Below are 21,025 nucleotides of genomic sequence, written 5' to 3'. Positions count from 1 at the left end.
GTTTTCCTGAAATTGAATAGTTGTTCTAGAAAGAAGATTCAAGTGGTTTTAGGGAATTGAATATCTCATTGCCGCCAACCAGCAGCGTAATATAAATTGATGACTAAATGTATGAACTAGATGATAAACAAAAATGACAAATGTTGGGATATCAAATAAATTATTTGACGTCATGATATAGAAATCATCCGATGCTAGAGGTGTAAAGATCAACTATAATCTTGTACATTAGGAAAACTTCACGATGAAGGAGTCAAGTATCTCCGTGCTTCCCGCCCCTCCGCCCCTCCGCTCCTCACATTGTATTTATGCATTCCATAAATCCTACATATCCAAATCTTATGACGTAACTATGTGCGCAGATAACCTCTCTCTCCTCTTCTACTCCATTAAATCTCCCGTCAACGCATTAACTGCCGCTAGCCTTACCCTTTCCCTACTTTCCTCACTCTCATCCGCATCTACAGTCGTTCGTTCCGGTGAAGCTCTTAAGAATCCATCTTGATCATACAGCCCTAGACTCTCAGGACTATCTCTTCCTCTATCCCAATCACCATCTACCACGTTCTCCTTATCCCTGGTTGGACTTCTACTCAATCTTTCTTTTGCGACATTTACCGCTTGGCTCCATCCCCACTTCGGTGGTGTTTTGGGGCGGGGATGTTCCATTTTACTTTCTCGACGAGTGGTTTTTGTGAGAGGCTTAATCATTGCGTCGGACCAGCGGGTATCTTTGGTTTCTTTAATTCCTTTTACTTCCTTTTCTATATTTGTCTTTGTTTTCGATAACGACAAGGGTTCAATAACAATTTCATCCTCATCGTCATAGTCCATCATGTAACCAATTCCCCCATCAGGAAGGATAGTCAAATTCGTCAAGGATAATTTCTTTTCCTTGACGTTTAATCCATGTCTTCCCATTGCTGCTGGACTACTGCCTCTGGTGCTTGCACCTCTGCTTCCCTCACGACTCGCATTGATATCCTCAAGTATCTCTTGTAGATTCCCGTAGTTGGGGTTCATTAAGTCACTCCTCGATTGGCGTCTCTCGCCAATACTGTTGACGCTGGTACTTGAGTCGTTTCCTTGAGGAAAATACGAGTTGGAATATGCAGAATATGAATTCGGATAGAGCATACTGAGAGAGGACCGATAACTTGGAACCGCTGCTCCATCGATGGGCGAACCAATGGAGAGGTAGAATCGAGATGAACGGCTTGTAAGATGTCGCTCACTCCAGTCAAGACCAATTCCAGGCACCATCGGAGAAGAATCGGTATCACCAGCACTGATGCAGGAAATCTCAGAGTTCATTCGACGCAAGAGACCTATACTCGTAGCAATTGACTCACGAGTGGAGTTGGGAGTATTTGATGCAAGAGTGGTCATAGCAGTGCTAAATGAGCCAGATTTGTATGGTTCTGGTCGAGGTCCGGTTAGATGAACAGGAATTGGTAAAGGTGGGCTGAGGACTGGCGGTGCGGGTAAGGATGTGGACGGAATATTCAATGGAGACGGGGGATTTGCGCGCGAGAAGGGTCTAGGACCAAGAACCAATGCGTTGTTCGAGGTGTTAGTTAAGGACTGAGAAAAGCGTGCAGAGCTGAATGGTCTATTATTTAGAATCTCATTGAAAGATATACGCTTAGGGCTTTTTGCTCTTGAGTTTGAGATGGTCGAGTTTGGTATTCGGGAGAAATTCGACGGATTGCTAGCTAGTGATGGCGGACATTCTAACCTCCAAGACTCCAGAACATCAGGTTGATGAATTTTGTCTTCCTTTATGACTGGTTCTGGCGGAGGCAGTGCCGGAAAAGAAACCAAAGTATCCGTTGGGGTATTAGGACTTATGATTTCTTCATTAATGTTCTGTATATGACGACGGACTTGGGACTTCATAGCAAGTGATGATCGAGCATGTTTGAAGAATTCAACTTCAGATTTCAAGTTCTCGGCATAACAATTACAGACTGATAATTTCGGGGAGTATTCATCGGGGTTTGAGGATCCAGATTTATATCGTTCAATTGGCTTCAGTGGAGGAGCGCTGAGAATCAAGTTGACTTTTGAAGGAGGTGGAGTAGGGGTGTATACTTCGCGTTCGGGTGGTGTATGTTTTTCCACTGGTTTGAGTTGTGGAATATTGAAAGCTGGACTTATCCTCAAAGGAGGTGGTGTTGCGGACCCTTCACGACTCAATGACACCTGTCGTGAGCCTGGCTTCAAAGAGGGTACAGAGATACTGGGATTGAAGGTAGAAGCTGACGGGGGTCGAGGCATAGCACTAGACTGTCGGCTGGCCAGTGAAGCACATGAAGGACTTGGCTCGACTACACGGAGAGTTGGTCGAGATATTATCATTGTCATGCCGGGAGAGTCCCCTTCCGACTCTTCATGGACCACACTAACACTTGTTGGTCTAGATAAACCAGACATTCTTATCACATTCGAACGTTTGTGTCCCTTTCTCTTAGATAAGATCTTATTAGGACTTGCTGTCATGGGTCGAGTTTGCATAGCTTCTTTTGGTGACCACTGGAACGGGTTGAGCTCATTTGATGTTGGAGGGGGTTGAGGTTTCTTGACCAGTGGCCCTTTTTGATTTCCTGAAATGTCTTTTAATGGCAAGTCACCATGAATCATTGCTTGCTCTCGTATCTCTTCCTGCCCGAAAGTAGCTTTTCTCATGGAGAGAGGTTGTGGCTCATGAACTGTAGTAGATGGCATGACTTTCGACCTTTTAACTGATGAGAAGAATGGATCATTTGTGAGTGATGTCTTTAAAATCCGGTTTGTCTTCACTTCTCCATTTGAGCCCTTGGTAGGAGAAAGATTCATTTGATGGCGCTGTTCGGATCTTCGTCCACTTTTGCTTGGTGAAGTTAGCTGCGCCGGAATAACAAGATCGGGTGTATCAATGCCACAAAGGCTATCATCTGAGTCTCCAGATGGTGTCGGTGATCGCCCTCGAGTTTTGAATGCTTTACCAGCCGCTCGTGGAACTCTCTTTCCAGGGCTTGGAGTTCGTGGTGATTGCATTTCTCTATATAAACTGATGGCTGAAGTAGAGCATTCAGATGCAAGAAGAACTTCTCTACTTTCTGTGGCTTTGTTTAAAGGTGGACTAGGTAGTCTTTGTTTGGGGGGTGATCCTGGAAATCGCCCTAGATTGCTCCAACTTCTCCTCACAGATTGTCTATGGGTATCTCGGAGACGTTGAGATGTTGATTTCAAGATTGATGATAACTGATTCTCTGAGTTAGATCGACTCCCGCCACGGGGTATTCGAGGCTCCCCATTGACTATTGTGATATCCTCGACAGAATCGGAATTTTTGACATGAGACTTCCTCGAAAACGTCCTTTTCGGACGCTGCGGCTCCTGGAGAACATAGCCTGGTGGGGCGACACAGTTTATTCGTATGTTTTTCTCTGATTGAGCGTGGGAGAGTGAAGCTGCTGGCGTCTGAATCCTGGATGCCAGTGGCCATGAATCTCTGATACTAGATCTATGCTTCTGGAAGAGGTACTTAGGCCCGGACGATCTCTTCGTACCCGGTCTGACAACGTTTTCATCCTCCTCATCGTCATCGTCATCAATAAAGCTTGTATTCTTCGCCGTACCACGCCCACCGGGGACGTTCCTAGGCGGTAGATAATGGTAGGGGGTCGCGAATAGAGGGAGTGAATACGGCGATATATTTGCTTGCCCAGCTGAACTTGTATTCTTGTCATCTTGAACTTTATCCCTGCGAAGTCTGATTGCATTTCGACGATTTCGTCTTACATATGTGACTGCTATAACTCCAAGCACAATCAACACGATAGCACCGCCAATGGCAATACCAATGATCCCACCCAAAGGTATACTGCCGGACCCTACTGGAACTTCCGCTCCTATAGACGGAGGAGGCATATTCGAAAAATCAAATTGTACAAAATGTTCAATTGAGTGTATCGCAGAATTCCAAGCTCGATGCTTTGAACGTCCTTCCCTCCGTGGTCAAATCTAAATGAATGCGAATGACACTATATCTGTGAAAAGCACTTCCTCATATTATGGCATAATATCTGCACTTGCGATATCACTTTTCGTAAAGGGTAGGTCGCGAAGAAAATTAGACGAAAAGATGATGGTAAAAGTTCGAAAAAAAGAAACAACAAACAGAGACTGCCAAGATGTAAAAGTTGTCATGGCAGTTCTGAGTAGGAATGTATTCTCACATTCCTACTTGTAGTCCGATTGATTTCTCCTGGATATCTTATTGGTATTTCACAATTTCTCCCTTACACTGAGAGCGATTGGAATGCGCCCGATATTTCAATATTTGCCCGCCCTTGAGGCTTGTATCCTCACGAAACATCATCGCGAATTGAGCTTCTTGGGTGATGATTCCTTGCCGGTTCTTATATTCCTTAGGTATAAACACGGGTGAAATGAAGATATCCCATGTGCCTGTCTGAGTATCATCAGACAAAAAGGGAAAAAAAAATCAAAACGGCGTCAAGTATTGTTTTTCTTTACTACAATAATGACGACCTTAATATTGAGGTGTGAATGACTAAGATTATGGAAGATGCCCCCCACATTTGACGTCTCACATCCACTAACCCAATTGATCATGTTAAACGAGAATAACATAGATCATGTTACATATAATATACTTCACCTTGGTGTTGACCATTCAGCAACATCAAGAATAAGTTAATAGGGCAGTCGATCGTTCATTGAAATTTCATTTCGATTTTGAAAACCATCAAACTTGGGCGTATCCGGACTAAGGCTTGTAATGAGCTATCCACAACTGTTCCAGGTCTTCATGGGGTCAATTCTCGCTAATTATACGGGAAGGTGATGTATGTGAGATCTCCATTGGTGAGGAAGCACTTGATTCGATTTGTCTTCCTTCTCACAACTGAGGTGTAAATCTTGCATCATTATTCAATCTTCCGCGCCATGGTCTTGCGACAGTATAAGAGGAAGAGGTGCATCTGCGAAATTTTTGGATCTATGGTGATACACTAGTTTGCACGATATGGCGCAATTAGATTTCCGCACAATCTTTTTGCCATAAGATATCGCAGTAAAGAAATTCATATCACCTGACCACTCAGCAGGGCTTTTGGAAAGAGTGGGAGAGATTTCATATTTGCAACGCGATGCGCTTATGCTGTCAGCCAAGATGTTTCTAACGCCAGCCTTATGGATGTCACCCGTTTCCAGAGTAAATGCTGCAGTTGATACACAAAAATGTATCAGCATGAAATTACTGACGTCATCATTCACTGACTGAATATGCCCAGCCTCACCACTCGCCGAACTCTGGTGATCTATCCTTCTCCGCTGCATGGTTTCATCTCAACACTGCGATAAATTTTTCTTCTAAAGCAGCGTGGCGCATCATCTACGACTATTCATCCCTAGCTCCCTTTCACCTGTGTACGTTTTCTTTACAGGCAAAATTTGCCTTGTATCATTCCATGAGTGATCTTCAGGACACAGTCTTTATATCAGATCACTAGGTTCAGAAGATATTCAAAGCACTTTAAAGGCATGGAGGGAAGTAGTATTGCATATTAATTAAGTTGAATTATAGGAGGCAAAATCCCCCACCTGTATGCTTGCTAGTCTTTAGTTGTATAGAAACAAATACTGGCTTCTGTTTGAGGAGTCATCATTTTCTTTCGATAAATCTCATCTTCAAATTGCCCTTCAAACTCGTGTCATGGATACACTCAAAGCCGGTCGATCAGAGGCTTTCGTAAATAACTGAGACATAAGAAAATCTTTCTCAACTTCTTCATTGAGTATTAGTGAAGTCTGTCAGAGACTAGATATCGTTTTATCTAGCAGCCAGAATAAAGAGAAATAAAAACCATGTCTTGAACGAACTCGCAGCCTCCCCTGTACCCCACTGTCTTATAGTGCTAAACACGTTTCTTAGCACCATAATTTACAACCATCTCCACCGTGTTGCTACATGCAGAAACAACCTGAGCAAAGCTTTTTGGCGCTCTTAACTTTCATCTTTCTTGTAGTAGCCTTTGTCTTTGTCTCTGGCTCCTTTGGTTCTTCTGCGTTCTCTAGTATATCCATCTCCACGATCTCGATTGCCTCTAGATCCGCCTTTCCCTTTGCCTTTGACTCTTCTGCATTCTCCATAACATCCAATTCATTGATCTTGATTGCCTCTAGATCAGACTTTGACTTTGAATCGCCCTCAATTCTGATCCTCTCATCTTCCTTAGCCTGTTGAATCTCACACTCCTTCTCCCACCGATCATCAGCGTCTTTATAGCCTAGTTTTTTAGACTTAGCTTCAAGTCTCTCACGAAACTCATCAAGCTCGTCCTGATAAGCAGAGTATTCATCTTTAGGTGTTGTCATTCGAGCACCCCCATCTTTGTAAATGTATTGTTTCTCGGAGTTCCTTCGGGAAATGGTGCCACAGGTGCAGTTAGGACAATCTGGATGTAAATTATCGCGATAGATGAGGCCATAACTATCGGGCGTAAGACGGTTAGGGTCAAAATACTGAGGAAGAGGATTCTCAATTCGAGGATCTTCTCTTGGAAAGGGTCTGTAGTTTGGGCTGTCTTTCTGAGCTGGATTTCCGCCTACAATTGGTGATAGTTAGTCTCATCTCCTTTGGAGATTTAAGATAATCAATCGAATGCTTACAAAATGTTTCCCAGGCTTCCCGATCAACAAGAAATTGCACATAATCTGGTCGAAGTAGTTGGAGTTGAAGAAAAACTTTCTTGCTATGAATATATGCCTTTGCTTTTTCTACTGCAGCGGCAAATTCATCAACAGTGACAGTCTTGCCATCCACAGATGGCAAGTGCTGACTGAGAAGTAGACGTGCAAGGTCTGGAAGCACTGATACATATAATTTTGGCATCCTGTGTGTATCGCCGGCAGGCGTAATTTTATCGGCCATGTCGATTATCTACCTTGGCTTTTATTATAAAGAGGGGATCTTCTTGTTCTATAGAAGGGCTTGATGGTTCTGACTTTAAATAATAGGGATTCGATGTATTTGAAGTAGTCGCGGTTAAGCTGGCATTTATTATGAAAATGAGGTGCTCCATGGATGTTCAAAATGGGCATGAACTTGGAAGAAGTGATGCTTATAAGGACTTCCTCGCGATCAAAGCCATAGTTTCCGTTTGAAAGAACAGTTCTAGAGATCGTGGAGGTACTTGGTACAGCGGGTACAAATGTGTCACAAGTATCGGTATCGTAAGTATGGTTCGATTATAACGTGTCATTCGCATTCGCTACTCTCCTCTCCGTGGTGTTTGAATTGAAGATGCAGTTGAGTGAAATATTTCTCTTCAGTAATAATCTTAGCTTCCATTCGTTCGGCTTCGAAAGAGGACTTACCAGCTACTTCGGGCTAGTAGCCGTGCATTTGCCGTAAATTCCCGGAATATAAAGTGAATTTGTTTTTCTGAATAACTTATCGGCATTGATTCGGGCCTATCGCCATTCGGCTGAAAGCCGAATGAACACAAGTCTAGTCTGAACTGTCATGTCTTCAAATAGAACCCTACCATATCTACAAGTTTGGACCGCTAGTGGAACTCTGGCTAAGAATCTAGAGGACGTAGATTTATGTGACGGGACCAATCCATTCATATACTACAATCTAAATTACTGAGCAAACTATTGAAAGAATCCAAAACCATTAAGCCAAGCAATTTGAGTATGAGATTTGAATGAATCGTCGACTAATCGCTGGCAATGTGTTTGTAGTAGATGATTCTTTCATCCACATGCATTCTGTACTTCATCATTTGATGAACTCCCTACTTCTTCCCTTGAGCAGTATTCGAATCTTCATCCTCGGTCTTTTAGACTCCCAAAGCTTGGCTGACACTCTGCCGCGCCCTGTTCTATGAAATTCTGGTATCTGAGCGATTGATAAGCGCAACTATTCATCGTTGACGCCTCCCCCAGAAAATAAGCATTAAGGAGCCGAGATATCGTTACCATGATGGAATCCAAAGGAATAGTGTCGAGTGTACGAGAACCTCGCACACCATTACCTCGATGAAAGGGATCGAGGTAGCCTCATGAAAGAGACATTATATGATGAAAATACCCATAGTTTCCAAAGCAAGATTTGCTCCAGTTACTTAGATTATAAAACAAGTAAAATAAGTGTCTATCTATGTTGGAATATTCAAGATTTTTATAGTGAAAAGAGTAAGCTACTCATCAACTTTAGCTTGATCAGACTTGCACTTCGTGTCTACAATTTCTCAGATCAATAATGCTAAAAGTTAAGGTGTCTTTATTAATATTGTCCACTTGCCCTTGCATTATCTCTTCCTCGCCAATTTCCTTGTTCTATCACCCAGAACTATAAAAGATTCATTCGAATTCCTATCATTAGAATACTCCGACTTCAAATTTTTCCTTAATGGCCGATTCCAATCGATTTACCCACTAAGAAGACTTCAATGATGCTAGAGGTAAGAGACAAACAAACTATTCCTTATTGGTCATGTTTATCTTTCTTCCGCCGTTTACCATAAAGGTTCTCAAGAACAGACACATTAAATTCATTATTCAAGCTTGGTGAGAAGACTATGTGCTAAATATACAATTGAATTTATGGAAAGATTAACTTGCAGGGGGATATCATAAGGTTATTTGATTCTCGAAAGACTGCGAAGCAGGGCCTATACTAAAAATTTAACTTGAGTTCTTGATATCTACTCTGATGATCTAATTGAGTGTCTCTCATGGGGTTGCGGTCTACTGCGAGAATGCACTCAAAGAATTCAGTCATAATCAATAATGCACCAGCATGGCGTTTCAAGCATGCATATATTCTAAGCATAGGAACAGAAAACAAGATCATCTGATGGATGTCCATTGCTACAGCCAACAGAGATTGGGTCATATGGACAGATGCCTATCGAGCTGACATTACTTCTCCATAATACATCATGATAAATCCTATATTCCCCTGGTCCCCCGAAACCTCAGTATCTCATATCATTATGAATATGACTCCTTTGCGCTTTGCACATCCAATACTGTATAACAACTTGTATAACCCGTCCGAGATAAGACAGGGGGTAAAAGCGACAAGCAGTTTCAGTACCACAAAGAACGTGATTTCGACCAGCACCTAGACGTTTCTTAATGAAATCGCGATTGCTTGGTGGACCGGCCTTTAACTCCTCGTCTTAAACGTTCATTGACCTCTCTTCGCGCTAAGTGTTCCATTTCATGAGCGGATAGGCCGTGGTGATATGCAGGAAGTTGTTCTCTAAGCGCTGATGCTGGAGCCTGAGTAGAAGCACCAACATCAGGAGCTGTATTTTGTTGGGCTGGCGCAATAGGTACACGATCGGCTGTTCGAGGACTATAGTGAGTGACCGGGAATGGATTCATGTCGGGCATGTCGAGTGGTCCACGAGGATCGACGCATGGGAATGATACCCAGTTGTTTGTGGTGTTCATGGCGACTAGCATGGTTTGTTAATTCTCGATTCCTCGAATTGAGGTGATGGATTAAAACTTACAAAAGTGTTCCCAGATCTTAAAGTCTATGTTGTATAGATCAAAGTCGGGGCGGGCGAGAGCTCGATGATAGTCATTGTTTTGAATCATTTCGCTCCAATAAGCAGCAACCGCCAAAAACTCCTCATTGCTGACTTGTCCGCGATATGAACGAGAATCGACAACAATCATATGTTGTAGATGACGACCTATCGATTGGTAAAATGGATAATTTTCCATGATTGATGAGATGTGTGTAAGATCGCGGTGAGGTCAAAATGTATTTAGAAGAAGTGCTTGAAGAGAGTATGATAGTTTGCTCGAGATGAAGGAAGGTACTTAAGGAGCAGAACGGTTAATAAATAGCCTGTTAAGCTGGAGAGCCCAAGGACCGTAGTGAAGAAACAACTGTATCGCTAGTGGATTGGATGTTTCTACGGCTAAATATTGAGTTCCTATTTCCCCTGCTGTATTTTGAGTGCGGCATTGGCTGGAATTACTTGAAGAAGTGAATTTGATAACTAAGGATCAAGATCATACTATGGATTGTATCTCTTCTAATGAGATAAATAAAGACTTCGAACCACTCGAAAGACAAGCTTAACAGAAGTGTAAATAGAATCATTTGGATCACGCAATTTCTAGATATTAAGATTGTTTCAATAGCTAAGAAAATTTCTATGTATTTCTAGATGAAAGTCCTCGTAGTGAGAATCGATAATTCTGTTTCATTTGCAATCGATGTTTATTTGTTTTTTTTCTTTTGGCTGTGTCGGCTTTTCCGCATTAAGAAAGGATTTTACACTGTTGAAATGTGATCTGTTTCGATTGATCACTTATTGTTGTACTATGCTTTATTTATGGTCAAGGTACACAATGATGAATTAGATTCTTTGAAGGTGTCTTCACAATTTAGAAGCCAGCAGCCATTGTTCAGACACTTGGACGAACGGATGCCATCAACTAAAGTCAGCTTCAGACCTAGTGGCTCTCAAGATGGATATCTTGAGAGTCAAGGAAGGACTTCTTTTACCCAAACAATGTCCATCAAAACATATAACAAGCTACTTCTCTTTGACCTCACCAATAATACAAAGATATTTTACTTTGTCAATGCATCCGATTCTCGCTTACTCGAGATAGTTCGAACCTAGGACACCTTTTCTATTCCTAGTATATTACTGACTTCCTTTGCAGTCCAATTTGAAAAATGAAGAGATTAGGCATTCTAGAAAAAAAACTTGCTTCCATATCAAAGGATACCTTGGACACCTTGTGCCGGTAATTTCGAAAGTAAATTCAGAGTCTCTTAAAAGTTGATGTTGGGAAGATTTTACAAAAATCACATTGCTAAGCACAGAATTTTCGGAAATTTGCGTATTTGAGGGTAAGAATTTTCGTTGGCTGATACCGTGCTTACTATACAATCTTGGTAAACAAGTGTAAATTGCCGATAGATGACATGTTATGCAGAAAAGAATAATAAATATGAGACGGCTAATCCAAACAAAAGAAGAGGGGGGGGGGGATAGGATCATCCTGATGTTGAATCAAAATCCGTGATCCAAGCCCACGCAAGTATGATTTCGTTCATCACAAAATGAACTTAGTGCTCCTTCCTTCCATATTAGAACTCTCTATGTACACGCTCTGCTGAAATAATGAATGGAATAACAGAAGCCTAAGACATTATTTTAGACGCATGTATTGTATTGCAGAAATAGTTTCACCCACCCAGTCTCCTCAAGAAAGAATTTCAGCATTCATCGCATGATCACACCAATTTTCGGAACTTCCTTCATGTAATCTTCATTTAAGGTACTCTCCGACGTGATCTCCTCCATCCTCGATTTCCAATCGTCTTTCAAAAACGCATGTATTGGCTTCCCAGAATTTGCAAAAATTTTCTCAAATTCGGCTGTGAGGCTCTCAAGCTGCTCTATCATGTCTTGCTCTTCTTCCATGATTTTGTATACTTCATCCTTCGTAAAAGAGCTGGCAGGTGGACAAATTCTTTGACTACACTTACACGTATGCGTGAGTCCCAGCTTATAGAAAGTACATTGTCGAATAATGTTATGGACTAGCCAGGGACATGTACTAAACCTCGACTCCAGCATTTTTGCAAATGTCCTCACCATTAGCTCGCCGCGCCACGTTACCCATGGGTCATCGCTTAATACCTCCCAGCTTCCACAAAGGTGATCAGGGTTCCCAGTTCTGAACTCCACCTACATATCACCCAAGAAGCATGTGATTGGTAGACAGCCACTCATTGAGCAAGCAGAGATGCAAGAATCGATGACATCAACGTCTAGAAGGTCTAATGGAAAGTTTTGCAAAAATTCCACATCTGTCAGGTCAATATCCTCAGGAGGCTTCTTCGTTTTCTCATAATTCTCGATGATCCAACGTCTGTGATTGTTGCCGGCGGAACTGCATACATCATGTAAAGTTGTAATCATCTTCTACTCATCCAGTGTTCCTGTGAGATCAACTCCTTTCGTGATAAGCCAACGTGGCAGATCAAATGTTTCATACGTCTCAAACTTTGTTTGTGCCAATATAGGCAAGCGGTCTTCATGATCACGTGAATCTATGTCGAGGAAGCCAGATTGATAAAGAGCTTCTGCTAATTATGGACTGAGGTTTCTCTTGTGATAGACTATAGTTGTCTTTGAGTGAAATGCAGGGAGGAGTATTGGGTCTATATATACCCTATGACGCTTGAGTTCCTTTACCACATCGGCAGCCTGAACATCTAGAGCCCTATCTGTTTTGAGCCATCCAGGCATGCTTGTGGGAGAAGCGGTCATCAAATATCGGGCCAGCTCGAGTAACCCATGTGTTCTTTGAATCAAATGATCAAAGATCGTCGATCTCCATGAATCTCTCCGATTTCTGATGCATCTCAGAAAATCACTTGCATCATCACCACTCAAACTCCTCGAATATTGCGGGGAGTAGGTGCGGAGCATGCTGCCATTCTCAAGGAGAATCTTCATCGATGAATAGCAATTTCTATTCGCTGCCAATGTAAGAGGCAGTTCACCGCAATCATTGCATTAATTCACGTTACCCCTTGCACGAATAAGAAATCCTTGCGGCCACTGATGTGCGAGATGTAATGGAGTTTCTCCACTTTCGTAAAGAACTTCATTGATCGCCGACGGATCTTGAGAGAGTATGTGTTCCAAGCCTTTCTCAGATTGTGGGAAAATTGCTTCGAGGATTGTGGGCAAGTCAATCACTGAGGTCGTACTCACCTAAGTCTAAAATAAGGGTGAACAAAATGTACCATCGATACGCTGTGTCTGGCGTATAAAAATCCTAAGTAATTCAGCCTTCCAGGTATATTCTGGCGTATGCTTTATAATGGCGCCGAGGTCGCATATTCTCTCCTGGAGTCTTGTAAAGTCTCCTTCATCGACATCTTCAGGCAACGAAAAATGAGTCTCCATGAGAATTTCTAAGATGTTTCTGTAAATATTATCACTTTGAATTATGTGCAATTTCACAATAAACCACTATTCATCGTGAACGCGCTCAGTTAAATGAAGGAATAGACCTATGATGTACTCAAACCGATGGAATTGGCATGCTCGATAAATGTGCGAAATATTCTGATCGCATGTTGGCACTTAGCTAGTCTCTGACTCTTAGTGTAGATGTACATTTTTGAAAATTTGATGAGCTCGTTGTCAAGCGCAAAAATTAGCCAACCACAAACAGCCTGTGTCCATTTAAATGAGTTAGACATTAATACCTATGTAGAATATCGTCTTTTGAATACGCACCTCAGATAGTGGCACGCCAGATTCGTCTAAATCGTTGGGTGAGGCTTTCCCGTTTTGAAACAATATACGCAACTCATTCAAAATATGATTAAAAAGCTCTTCGAGCTGTTCCATAGCTTTGTCCGGCTCATCATATTTGATAACGAGGCTATTTGATCCCCAATGCGATCCACCTGAGCTATCAAACTCGGGATACATTCGTAAGGCATCACATTTCGAGTATATCCAGCTCTTACCATTCAAAGCCCTGTAAAAGGGACGCCGACTGAGATGCATGTATTTAGTAGAATATAGTAAGCGGAAATCAGGCGAAGAAGTAGGTGCTATGGCACTAATATCCAACAGTGGGCCGATTGAAAAGCCGCCGGCACCATGTATGAGAAACATAGTGAGTGCTATGGAGTATCCTAACAATTTGTTGCAAAAATTGTACTTCTATTGAATTATTTGCCAACCTTTACACGCAGGACAAGTATGTTGACTCGAAGAGTTTTGTTTCCAGAGGACATAATGCACAGAGGTGCGATGTCGAGGTCCATCAGCATATTGAGATTCTGGAGGTTGGCAAGGATATGGGGACGAGGGAGTTGGAGTCGAACGTTGTGTTTGTATTTCAATAGCAAAAAGCTGGATTCAACCTTGGCGGCTCTGAGATCTAAGCATCTTCGTGCCATTAAAGAAGGGCTTTGGAGAAGAGGCTGCTGTTTATTTGATATCTATGTCAACTTAGTAATTTAATCATGGGTTCTGATGCATGCAACTTTACTATAATATCTATCTTCTTTGATAAAACTTCGAAATAGCCTTCGAATTTTCGTGAGGTATGAAGATGCGTAACAGATTGATCCATAATCATTTGGGTTATATCTGCTTGATGGCGAGTACTCTCTTCCCTATTCTACTTTTAGTGAAATACCATCTAGGACGTTTTGACATACGTACAGTATTCCAACTTGAAGAGCATTGCTCAAATTATGCTGTAAGCTATCCAAAATATTGTAAGCGGCTGCTAAATCATCCCGCACAAAACAATATGTAAGTCTGTTCGAAAGTCTATCCTTTCCATGTCTGCCAACCCCTTCATTTAGCTTTCCCAATGTTTCTGCACAACCTTTCAGCGTGAAAATAACAGATTTAGGTGTCATTTTCCGTTCACGTTCCGTCTTCTTCAACACACTTTCGAGATTCTGTAAAATCCCGTCAACGCTTTTTGCTTTAGCTTTGAATGTAGCTATCCCCGACGTAAAGTTCTTGACTTGAGAGCAGTACGTGACCAGGCCTTGGGAGACTTGAATGCCGAGGGAGATTATTCCAGCTGCACAACTAGCCGCAGAGAGCGGGTCCGACATTTCGATACATCGAAGAGAAAATGTCAAAAAATAAATTCAAAGAACATTGAATCCTCAATCATCGACGAAAGACAGGCGACAACCCTTGAAAACTAAAACAAATGTGATTTTTGAGGCTAGAGTGATGAGTCAAACAGAGAATAAGAATTTGCAAAGAATCAGACTACAAGCCCAAAGAAAAATAGGAGTGTCGCAAGTCACAAGAGCTTACTTGCAAAGCAGGCAGACAGAACGAGGCGCAGAGCAAGGCAATTTCCCTGGCTCTGGAGGCCAGCACCTCATATGGCTAAGAAATCCTATGATAAACGCAGCTTGCCGTGATACGCAGCCAATCAATTGCCTAGAGGAAAATTTGTAGAGCCTGGAGCCTTTCTATGCTTCGGTATATGAAATGCGGCCAGTCGAAGGCCAATGGACGCGATGCAGAGACATGAGACAGCACAGGATCAGAAGTCTCGGAGATGTAAATGGTTGTTACTCTGCAGGATGAGTGTGTTGCCGGACGCATTGTTGTTGCGATATACCTTTTAATGCTGCGAGAAGCTTCTATTGATGACCGTGTTGTGCGAAGAAGCTGCAGCACTTGTGGTCATCTGTTCGTACTGCCCAGTAACATCCGGAATGCAATGACCACTCCTAAAGCGGCGAACATCTCCCGCGGTATCATTATAGAATCATAATAACTAAATGCACACCTAAAGGCTTGCAGCCTCATCTGTATGATAATCACCAACTATCGTGGGATGAAGCTGAGGAGCAGGAGAAAAATATCATCAAACAGGAATCATTCTCGCCGTTGTGTATTCAGACTTGAGCTCGACAAGTTGACCTCGCATGTGTCTTTCGTTCAAAACTACTAAAAGCACACATACAATGCCACCATGAACACTTGCACAATGGTGATAATGGTATTCGTAGGGCGACGTCAAACTCCGAGCGGCATAAGCTTCGTGCCCCACCGGCCTAGCCCAACACTAATTCTAGGACCCTGACCACCATCAACCTCACCAACAAATCAAACAATAACGACTCTTCTCCAATGCCTCCCCTTCCAATTCCTACAACTCCTAGAATCGTCATATATTATCAGACGCAACATCATCCCGATGGCAAATTATGTTCAATATTACCAATCATAACCAAACCAAACATTGCGGTGACACATGTCAATGTTGCCGCGATTCATCTCAATGATCCCCCAGGAAATATATCTCTGGTACATCTGCCACATCTCTTTCTGATTTATGTGTGCAAGTATTGACAAATGGCAGAACGATCATGTACCTCACCATGAACGATTCGTTACAATGTGGGCGGAACTTCGAATCCTCCAAGCCTCCGGAATAAAAGTAATGGGAATGCTTGGCGGGGCAGCAAAGGGTTCATTCACACGACTCGATCAAGACGATGCCACATTCGAACTCTATTACATTCCTTTACGAAATCTTATCCGCGAGCGGGGTCTCGATGGTTTAGATCTTGATGTCGAAGAAGAAATGACTCTTGGTGGAATTATCCGATTAATTGATAGACTGAAAGCGGATTTCGGAGCTGGATTTATCATTACACTCGCGCCTGTGGCTGCGGCATTGGTATCTGAACTGCCAAAACATAATCTAAGTGGGTTCAACTACGAAGCGCTGGAGGTTATGCGAGGAAGTAGTATTGAATGGTACAATACGCAGTTTTATTGTGGGTGGGGGGATATGAGTAAGACGGCTGGATATGATATGATGATGATGCGGGGATGGCCTGCACATAAAATAGTGGTGGGTATGGTTACCAATCCGGGGAATGGTAGTGGGTGGGTGCCTTTTGAGGTTCTGCAGGAAGTCCTTCTCAATCTGAAGTTGAGATATTCTACATTCGGTGGTGTAATGGGTTGGGAATATTTCAATTCGTTGCCGGGTGATAGAGATAGACCGTGGGAATGGGCGGCTTGGATGACCAGGGTCTTGGGCAAACTACCAATATCTGCACCAAAGCAGCCGATTATGAGTCCAAGTGTAATACCGGAGGTAGAAGCTCAAAAGCCGCTTGTAAGTAGAAATGTAGATGATGATCTTGAAGGGGATGCTCCATTACCTTCGGAATTTGAGTATCATTCCTCGGGATATGGAGATGAGAATTAATGATACCCTGTCTCATATAGCTCTATCCAAAGATTGAAATCTTCCACGTGCTCAAATTCGTACTCTTCGTTCCATCAATATTAGTAGCAGTCCGAGCATCACTTTTTGTCGGTCCAATCCTATCAATGTTCCCGTATCAATTCGTATGAAGCATAGAAAATTTACAAAATTTCGAGGTGTGCCTAATACTTAATGCTAAAATTTTAGCACTGTTCGGCCAATTCTATGAAAATAGTAGGAGAAACCTGTTAACATTGCAGCCTACCGTCTACAACAAGTAGCTCATCTCAGGAAATCTAGATGAATATCACGTCAGTGCTCTACATGGTGTCTTCACGCAGAATGTTCATCGCAGGATCCAGCCGGGATAGTTGCACAACTTTCGGCTTGCTATATCAACAATACACCCTGCGATATCTTAGGTACGATGATCCCTCTATTCTTCAATACATTACGCTGCACGTAATTTATCTATTCATCTGCCTGAAAATAACTAGAACTCGCTTCTATATCTTCCTAATCGGTTGCGTTTGCGAGTTCTGTTAGCCGACAATTTAACTAATGAGAAGGAGCAAAAGCTGATTTTTAGTATCCATGGGAAGACCCTTTGTGTTTTAAGCTTTCTATCAAGAGAAGAGTCTACTTTGATTATTGTTGGCGGACAGAAAATTGAAATTCAAGTATTACTTCGGCTGGGTGAATGGAAATGGTCTCGTGTGGTTGATGAGATGGAGTTCCTAAAGGCCTAGCTATTTGTGCTTGATGGATTAGTAGCAAATAGTCATTTATCCTTGATAGCTGGACTCTCTGATAGATTCATTGTTCGTATCTAGAGCTCTCACTTTGATGTGATTAATAGTTGAAGTAGGTTGAATTAGTCAATGGATTCATCCATACCTGAACTCTCTGGCTTCTAGAGCTCTAGGGAATGCAACCCATTGAGTCTTATTCTGGAACTGACACTTAGAGTCAGTGGAATAAACAGCCTCTAGACACAAACCCTCAAGTCAAAATCAACTTCCACCCCATGCATATTTATCCCATGATGGAGTCGTTCACAACTTCAAAAGTTCCTGCCTCGAAGCCTGAATCAAACAATACCCTAAGAAACCTGAATATCCCACAGAGTTTTCTATCTTCTTAAAGTCAATTCCTTTCTCATTACAATCCTACTTCTCTCTCTATCAATACATCTTCTTTCTCCACGTAAGAAGTCCAACAACTACAACACACCGATAACCATGGCCGACTTCGAGTACATATCTGTGCTCGAGGATATCAAGCACTTGGTCCTCGACGACAAGCTTTCCTTCCGTGGCATCTGCACTGAGGCGGAATTCGACACAACGATTGAGCGCTGCGGTGTCAAGCAGGTGGAATGGAAGACTGCAGCCCAGGATATGCAGCAATGTATTGAATGGGACGTCTGGCTTTATTACTGTAAGTACCTTCTCATCCTTCGGATATGATACGTCGCATGTGTTGGTGCGTACTAACAGATGTGACCTTTGGTTCTCGATTACAATAATGCCGAGGAGCTTGTCGGTTTCCCTGGTAAAATTCTGGTCGCAGGCGATGGTCCTCGTGCTCGACAATTCAATTTAGTTGAGATGAGGTAGCTGATTTCGCAATTCAAAGAGCACAATATCTGGAAGGTGGAAATAGAGAAGTTGATTAAAGAGGAGAAGAGATTGAGGGATGATGGAAAGTTCGAATAGAAAAAATTGGTGAAGCAGGCGCATCAGAAGAAGGTAAGCATACTGTGCATACTCTAAGGGAACGCGTGAGACTTCAAAGTTCATGGTGGTGAGAACGACAGGGCAAATGTGCTCAAGCTGTGCTAATTTGTTGTTTTAATAGACGCGTCGCTATCCAGATTTCGAATACATCCAACGAAAGCGATTTGCAGACCGAGTTCATCAATCTTTCAAGGACAAGGCAGGTAAGGTGAGAAAGGGAATTGTTGAATTGGGGATTGAATTGAAAAGGATGTAAGACGATGTTAAACAGGAATTGGGGGATGAAGTGACAAGATTATTGCTAAGAGTGGTCGTCGTTGATGGACGTCTTCAAGCGTAGTTGGATAATCACGTGAAAATGGGTTCTAGTTTCCGCAACGAATCCAATCACGGGATCAACTGTTAGTCTATTACGAACTGCTCTATATCCCATCACGGAACCATATTATACGGGCACTGGCTCTGCTTCAATAGCTATATTCAAGCCAGATGTAACAGACGACACACTCTATGTTACCGCCAGAACTGACTGCTCATATACAACCAAACAGAACAGGATACTGGACAAGATGTCAACAATTAGATACTCACATCCAAGACATGAAAAGATAACAGGTGAGCCTCAAGTGTTATACTTACAGAGTTAAAAACGCCAATGAACAACCGTATAAAATAGAGGTAATCACCCCGAAATGCTTCTCTGATATCTTGAATGTACAGATGGACGATAAGTCGGTCCTAAAACTCACAGTCCATTAGAACAGATATTAAGACAAGAATTTTAAGAGGGAACCGAGGAGTTCGCGTAACTAGCGTAACAATAAAGACGATATTGTTGATAAAGATACTACTCGGCTGAGAACCCAGACACAGAAGTTAGAAAAGACATCTGATTGACAGCAAATTACTCTCATACTACTAAAGCTGTAATGGTTTTACTCTTATTCTAGTCAGACTCTAGCCATTACAAACCCCACCAGGCATGAGTGAAATTGACCATTGAATCAGTGAGGTGATAAAAAGGGAGGAAAGAGTCTAAGTTTAACTTCATAGAATAGCGCTCGCAAAGCATTTGTTATGGCTGATTCGTTTTCCATTGACTTGGGCTCTTTCTCTCAGTTTATTGACTTATCTTGGTTCCAAACTAGCAATAAGCTAAAACACTCGAATTTGCTCAACGATATCCGGGACATACGAGTGAATTTTAGTCATTCACAGCGAATCATGTGCATGCTATATACAGCTGGACAACTTTGCCTTAATAGCTTCTCCTTCAACAAGCAAATATATCCTTTCGAAATCTCTGTATCTATTTACAATCATATATTGGATCTTCTTATGATCGGAGAAACACGTATCAAAAATCAGACTCAAAGACTGGAAGAACTGTCTGTCTCGGAGGTTCTACGACACTACAGCACTATCTCAAACCAATTTACTCAAAGCAGCAGGACTCTTCGCCTCGAACAGCGACAGACTACCGTGTGTCGGCGAGTTTTAGTAATAGCCTCATTGTTCCACCAAGCCTTAGCGGAAATGCTATCCTACGAGATTTGCCCAAGAACATCTGACAGCTAATACCTGCTTCAGAATTTTCCGTTTCTACAGATTTTAAGCTAAAGTTGTTACAAGAGTGACAAAGACCAAAAAGCATGGAAAGGGATATCAGAGACAGAGCGTATGAATTTCGGCTGGAACAGTGGGAAAATGTTCTTCCTTACTGAGTAAGGAGTCCATACTGGATAGAATTGCAATAATCTTGCGTGTCTAGCGTATGCTGAGAAATAAAGTATCACATAGAACACACACCCTATGAATTAGAAGAAAGTCCAGATTCGGCAAACAAGATTCGACCGATTTATCTTCAAGGAGGCAGATGATATTTTGTAAGAAATAGGGATTGGTAGAAGAAGATATGGGATGTATTGACACAAGTGGAGAGTGAGCCCGAATATTGCGCCCTGTGGTGCTGTTACCTGCGCTGGTCTTCTCCAACGTTCCTCATGCACCACTCTCTTTTCAGTCGATCGTGTATTTATGCAATGGGGGAAGATGTGTCGTCAACTTTTGCTCCAATGTAGACAATATTGAGCTTCTCATGTTAACGACAATTGAAAAATGGCATGTCGATGAATTGGTTCGAGTTGAAGAAATGTCAGTTTGATGTGAACATTGATAGCAGAGAAGACAGGATTTTTCAGAATGTCATGTAACTTTCATGAGAAAATCTTGTAAGAGAAGATATAAACGAAAAGATTGCTTATCAAATAACTCAGTTTGAGCCTCAAACGGCCACATCCGGCAGGGACTCAAGTGGTCCTTCCCAAAGAGGTCGTCCTTGCTGAATGGAGTTTTACCTAATCAGGTTAGTTAATAACCACACCTTCATCTTTGAATCTCTTGCAAGGAACGTCTTCAACTTTAACATCCAGCACAATAACTTATTCAAATACTACCTTGGTTTCTTTGACGCAAATTCAATCAAG

General features: G+C 42.2%; 8 protein-coding genes across 8 annotated transcripts; 2 read left to right on the top strand and 6 right to left on the bottom strand.

The window, feature by feature from the left end:
- Window positions 1–381: 381 nt before the first annotated feature.
- On the bottom strand, window positions 382–3,915 carry EAE97_011100 (uncharacterized protein; the record flags this gene model as incomplete). The annotated part of the gene is made up of 1 exon (XM_038881615.1): window positions 382–3,915. One exon carries the CDS (start codon window positions 3,913–3,915, stop codon window positions 382–384), a length of 3,534 nt encoding a protein of 1,177 aa, XP_038727542.1.
- Window positions 3,916–5,976: 2,061 nt separating this feature from the next.
- Window positions 5,977–6,943, bottom strand: EAE97_011099 (uncharacterized protein; the record flags this gene model as incomplete). The annotated part of the gene is made up of 2 exons (XM_038881614.1): window positions 5,977–6,617; window positions 6,682–6,943. The coding sequence occupies 2 exons, from the start codon at window positions 6,941–6,943 to the stop codon at window positions 5,977–5,979; spliced, it is 903 nt and encodes a 300-aa protein (XP_038727541.1).
- Window positions 6,944–9,159: 2,216 nt separating this feature from the next.
- On the bottom strand, window positions 9,160–9,762 carry EAE97_011098 (uncharacterized protein; the record flags this gene model as incomplete). The annotated part of the gene is made up of 2 exons (XM_038881613.1): window positions 9,160–9,488; window positions 9,546–9,762. 2 exons carry the CDS (start codon window positions 9,760–9,762, stop codon window positions 9,160–9,162), a joined length of 546 nt encoding a protein of 181 aa, XP_038727540.1.
- A 1,523-nt stretch (window positions 9,763–11,285) lies between these two features.
- EAE97_011097 (uncharacterized protein) lies at window positions 11,286–11,486 on the bottom strand (the record flags this gene model as incomplete). Its single annotated transcript, XM_038881612.1, has 1 exon — window positions 11,286–11,486. One exon carries the CDS (start codon window positions 11,484–11,486, stop codon window positions 11,286–11,288), a length of 201 nt encoding a protein of 66 aa, XP_038727539.1.
- Window positions 11,487–13,090: 1,604 nt separating this feature from the next.
- EAE97_011096 (uncharacterized protein) lies at window positions 13,091–13,706 on the bottom strand (the record flags this gene model as incomplete). The annotated part of the gene is made up of 2 exons (XM_038881611.1): window positions 13,091–13,255; window positions 13,320–13,706. The coding sequence occupies 2 exons, from the start codon at window positions 13,704–13,706 to the stop codon at window positions 13,091–13,093; spliced, it is 552 nt and encodes a 183-aa protein (XP_038727538.1).
- Window positions 13,707–13,762: 56 nt separating this feature from the next.
- EAE97_011095 (uncharacterized protein) lies at window positions 13,763–14,668 on the bottom strand (the record flags this gene model as incomplete). The annotated part of the gene is made up of 3 exons (XM_038881610.1): window positions 13,763–14,035; window positions 14,086–14,212; window positions 14,262–14,668. The coding sequence occupies 3 exons, from the start codon at window positions 14,666–14,668 to the stop codon at window positions 13,763–13,765; spliced, it is 807 nt and encodes a 268-aa protein (XP_038727537.1).
- Window positions 14,669–15,707: 1,039 nt separating this feature from the next.
- EAE97_011094 (uncharacterized protein) lies at window positions 15,708–16,800 on the top strand (the record flags this gene model as incomplete). Its single annotated transcript, XM_038881609.1, has 2 exons — window positions 15,708–15,884; window positions 15,940–16,800. The coding sequence occupies 2 exons, from the start codon at window positions 15,708–15,710 to the stop codon at window positions 16,798–16,800; spliced, it is 1,038 nt and encodes a 345-aa protein (XP_038727536.1).
- Window positions 16,801–18,041: 1,241 nt separating this feature from the next.
- On the top strand, window positions 18,042–18,419 carry EAE97_011093 (uncharacterized protein; the record flags this gene model as incomplete). The annotated part of the gene is made up of 2 exons (XM_038881608.1): window positions 18,042–18,224; window positions 18,336–18,419. 2 exons carry the CDS (start codon window positions 18,042–18,044, stop codon window positions 18,417–18,419), a joined length of 267 nt encoding a protein of 88 aa, XP_038727535.1.
- Between the last annotated feature and the right edge of the window lie 2,606 nt (window positions 18,420–21,025).

Source organism: Botrytis byssoidea (genome assembly GCF_014898295.1).
Source record: "Botrytis byssoidea strain MUCL 94 chromosome Unknown BBYS_033, whole genome shotgun sequence".
In the NCBI taxonomy this organism is placed as follows: Eukaryota; Fungi; Ascomycota; class Leotiomycetes; order Helotiales; family Sclerotiniaceae; genus Botrytis; species Botrytis byssoidea.
Note: the sequence above shows the minus strand (reverse complement) of the source record. Positions and strands in the feature narration are given on the sequence as shown.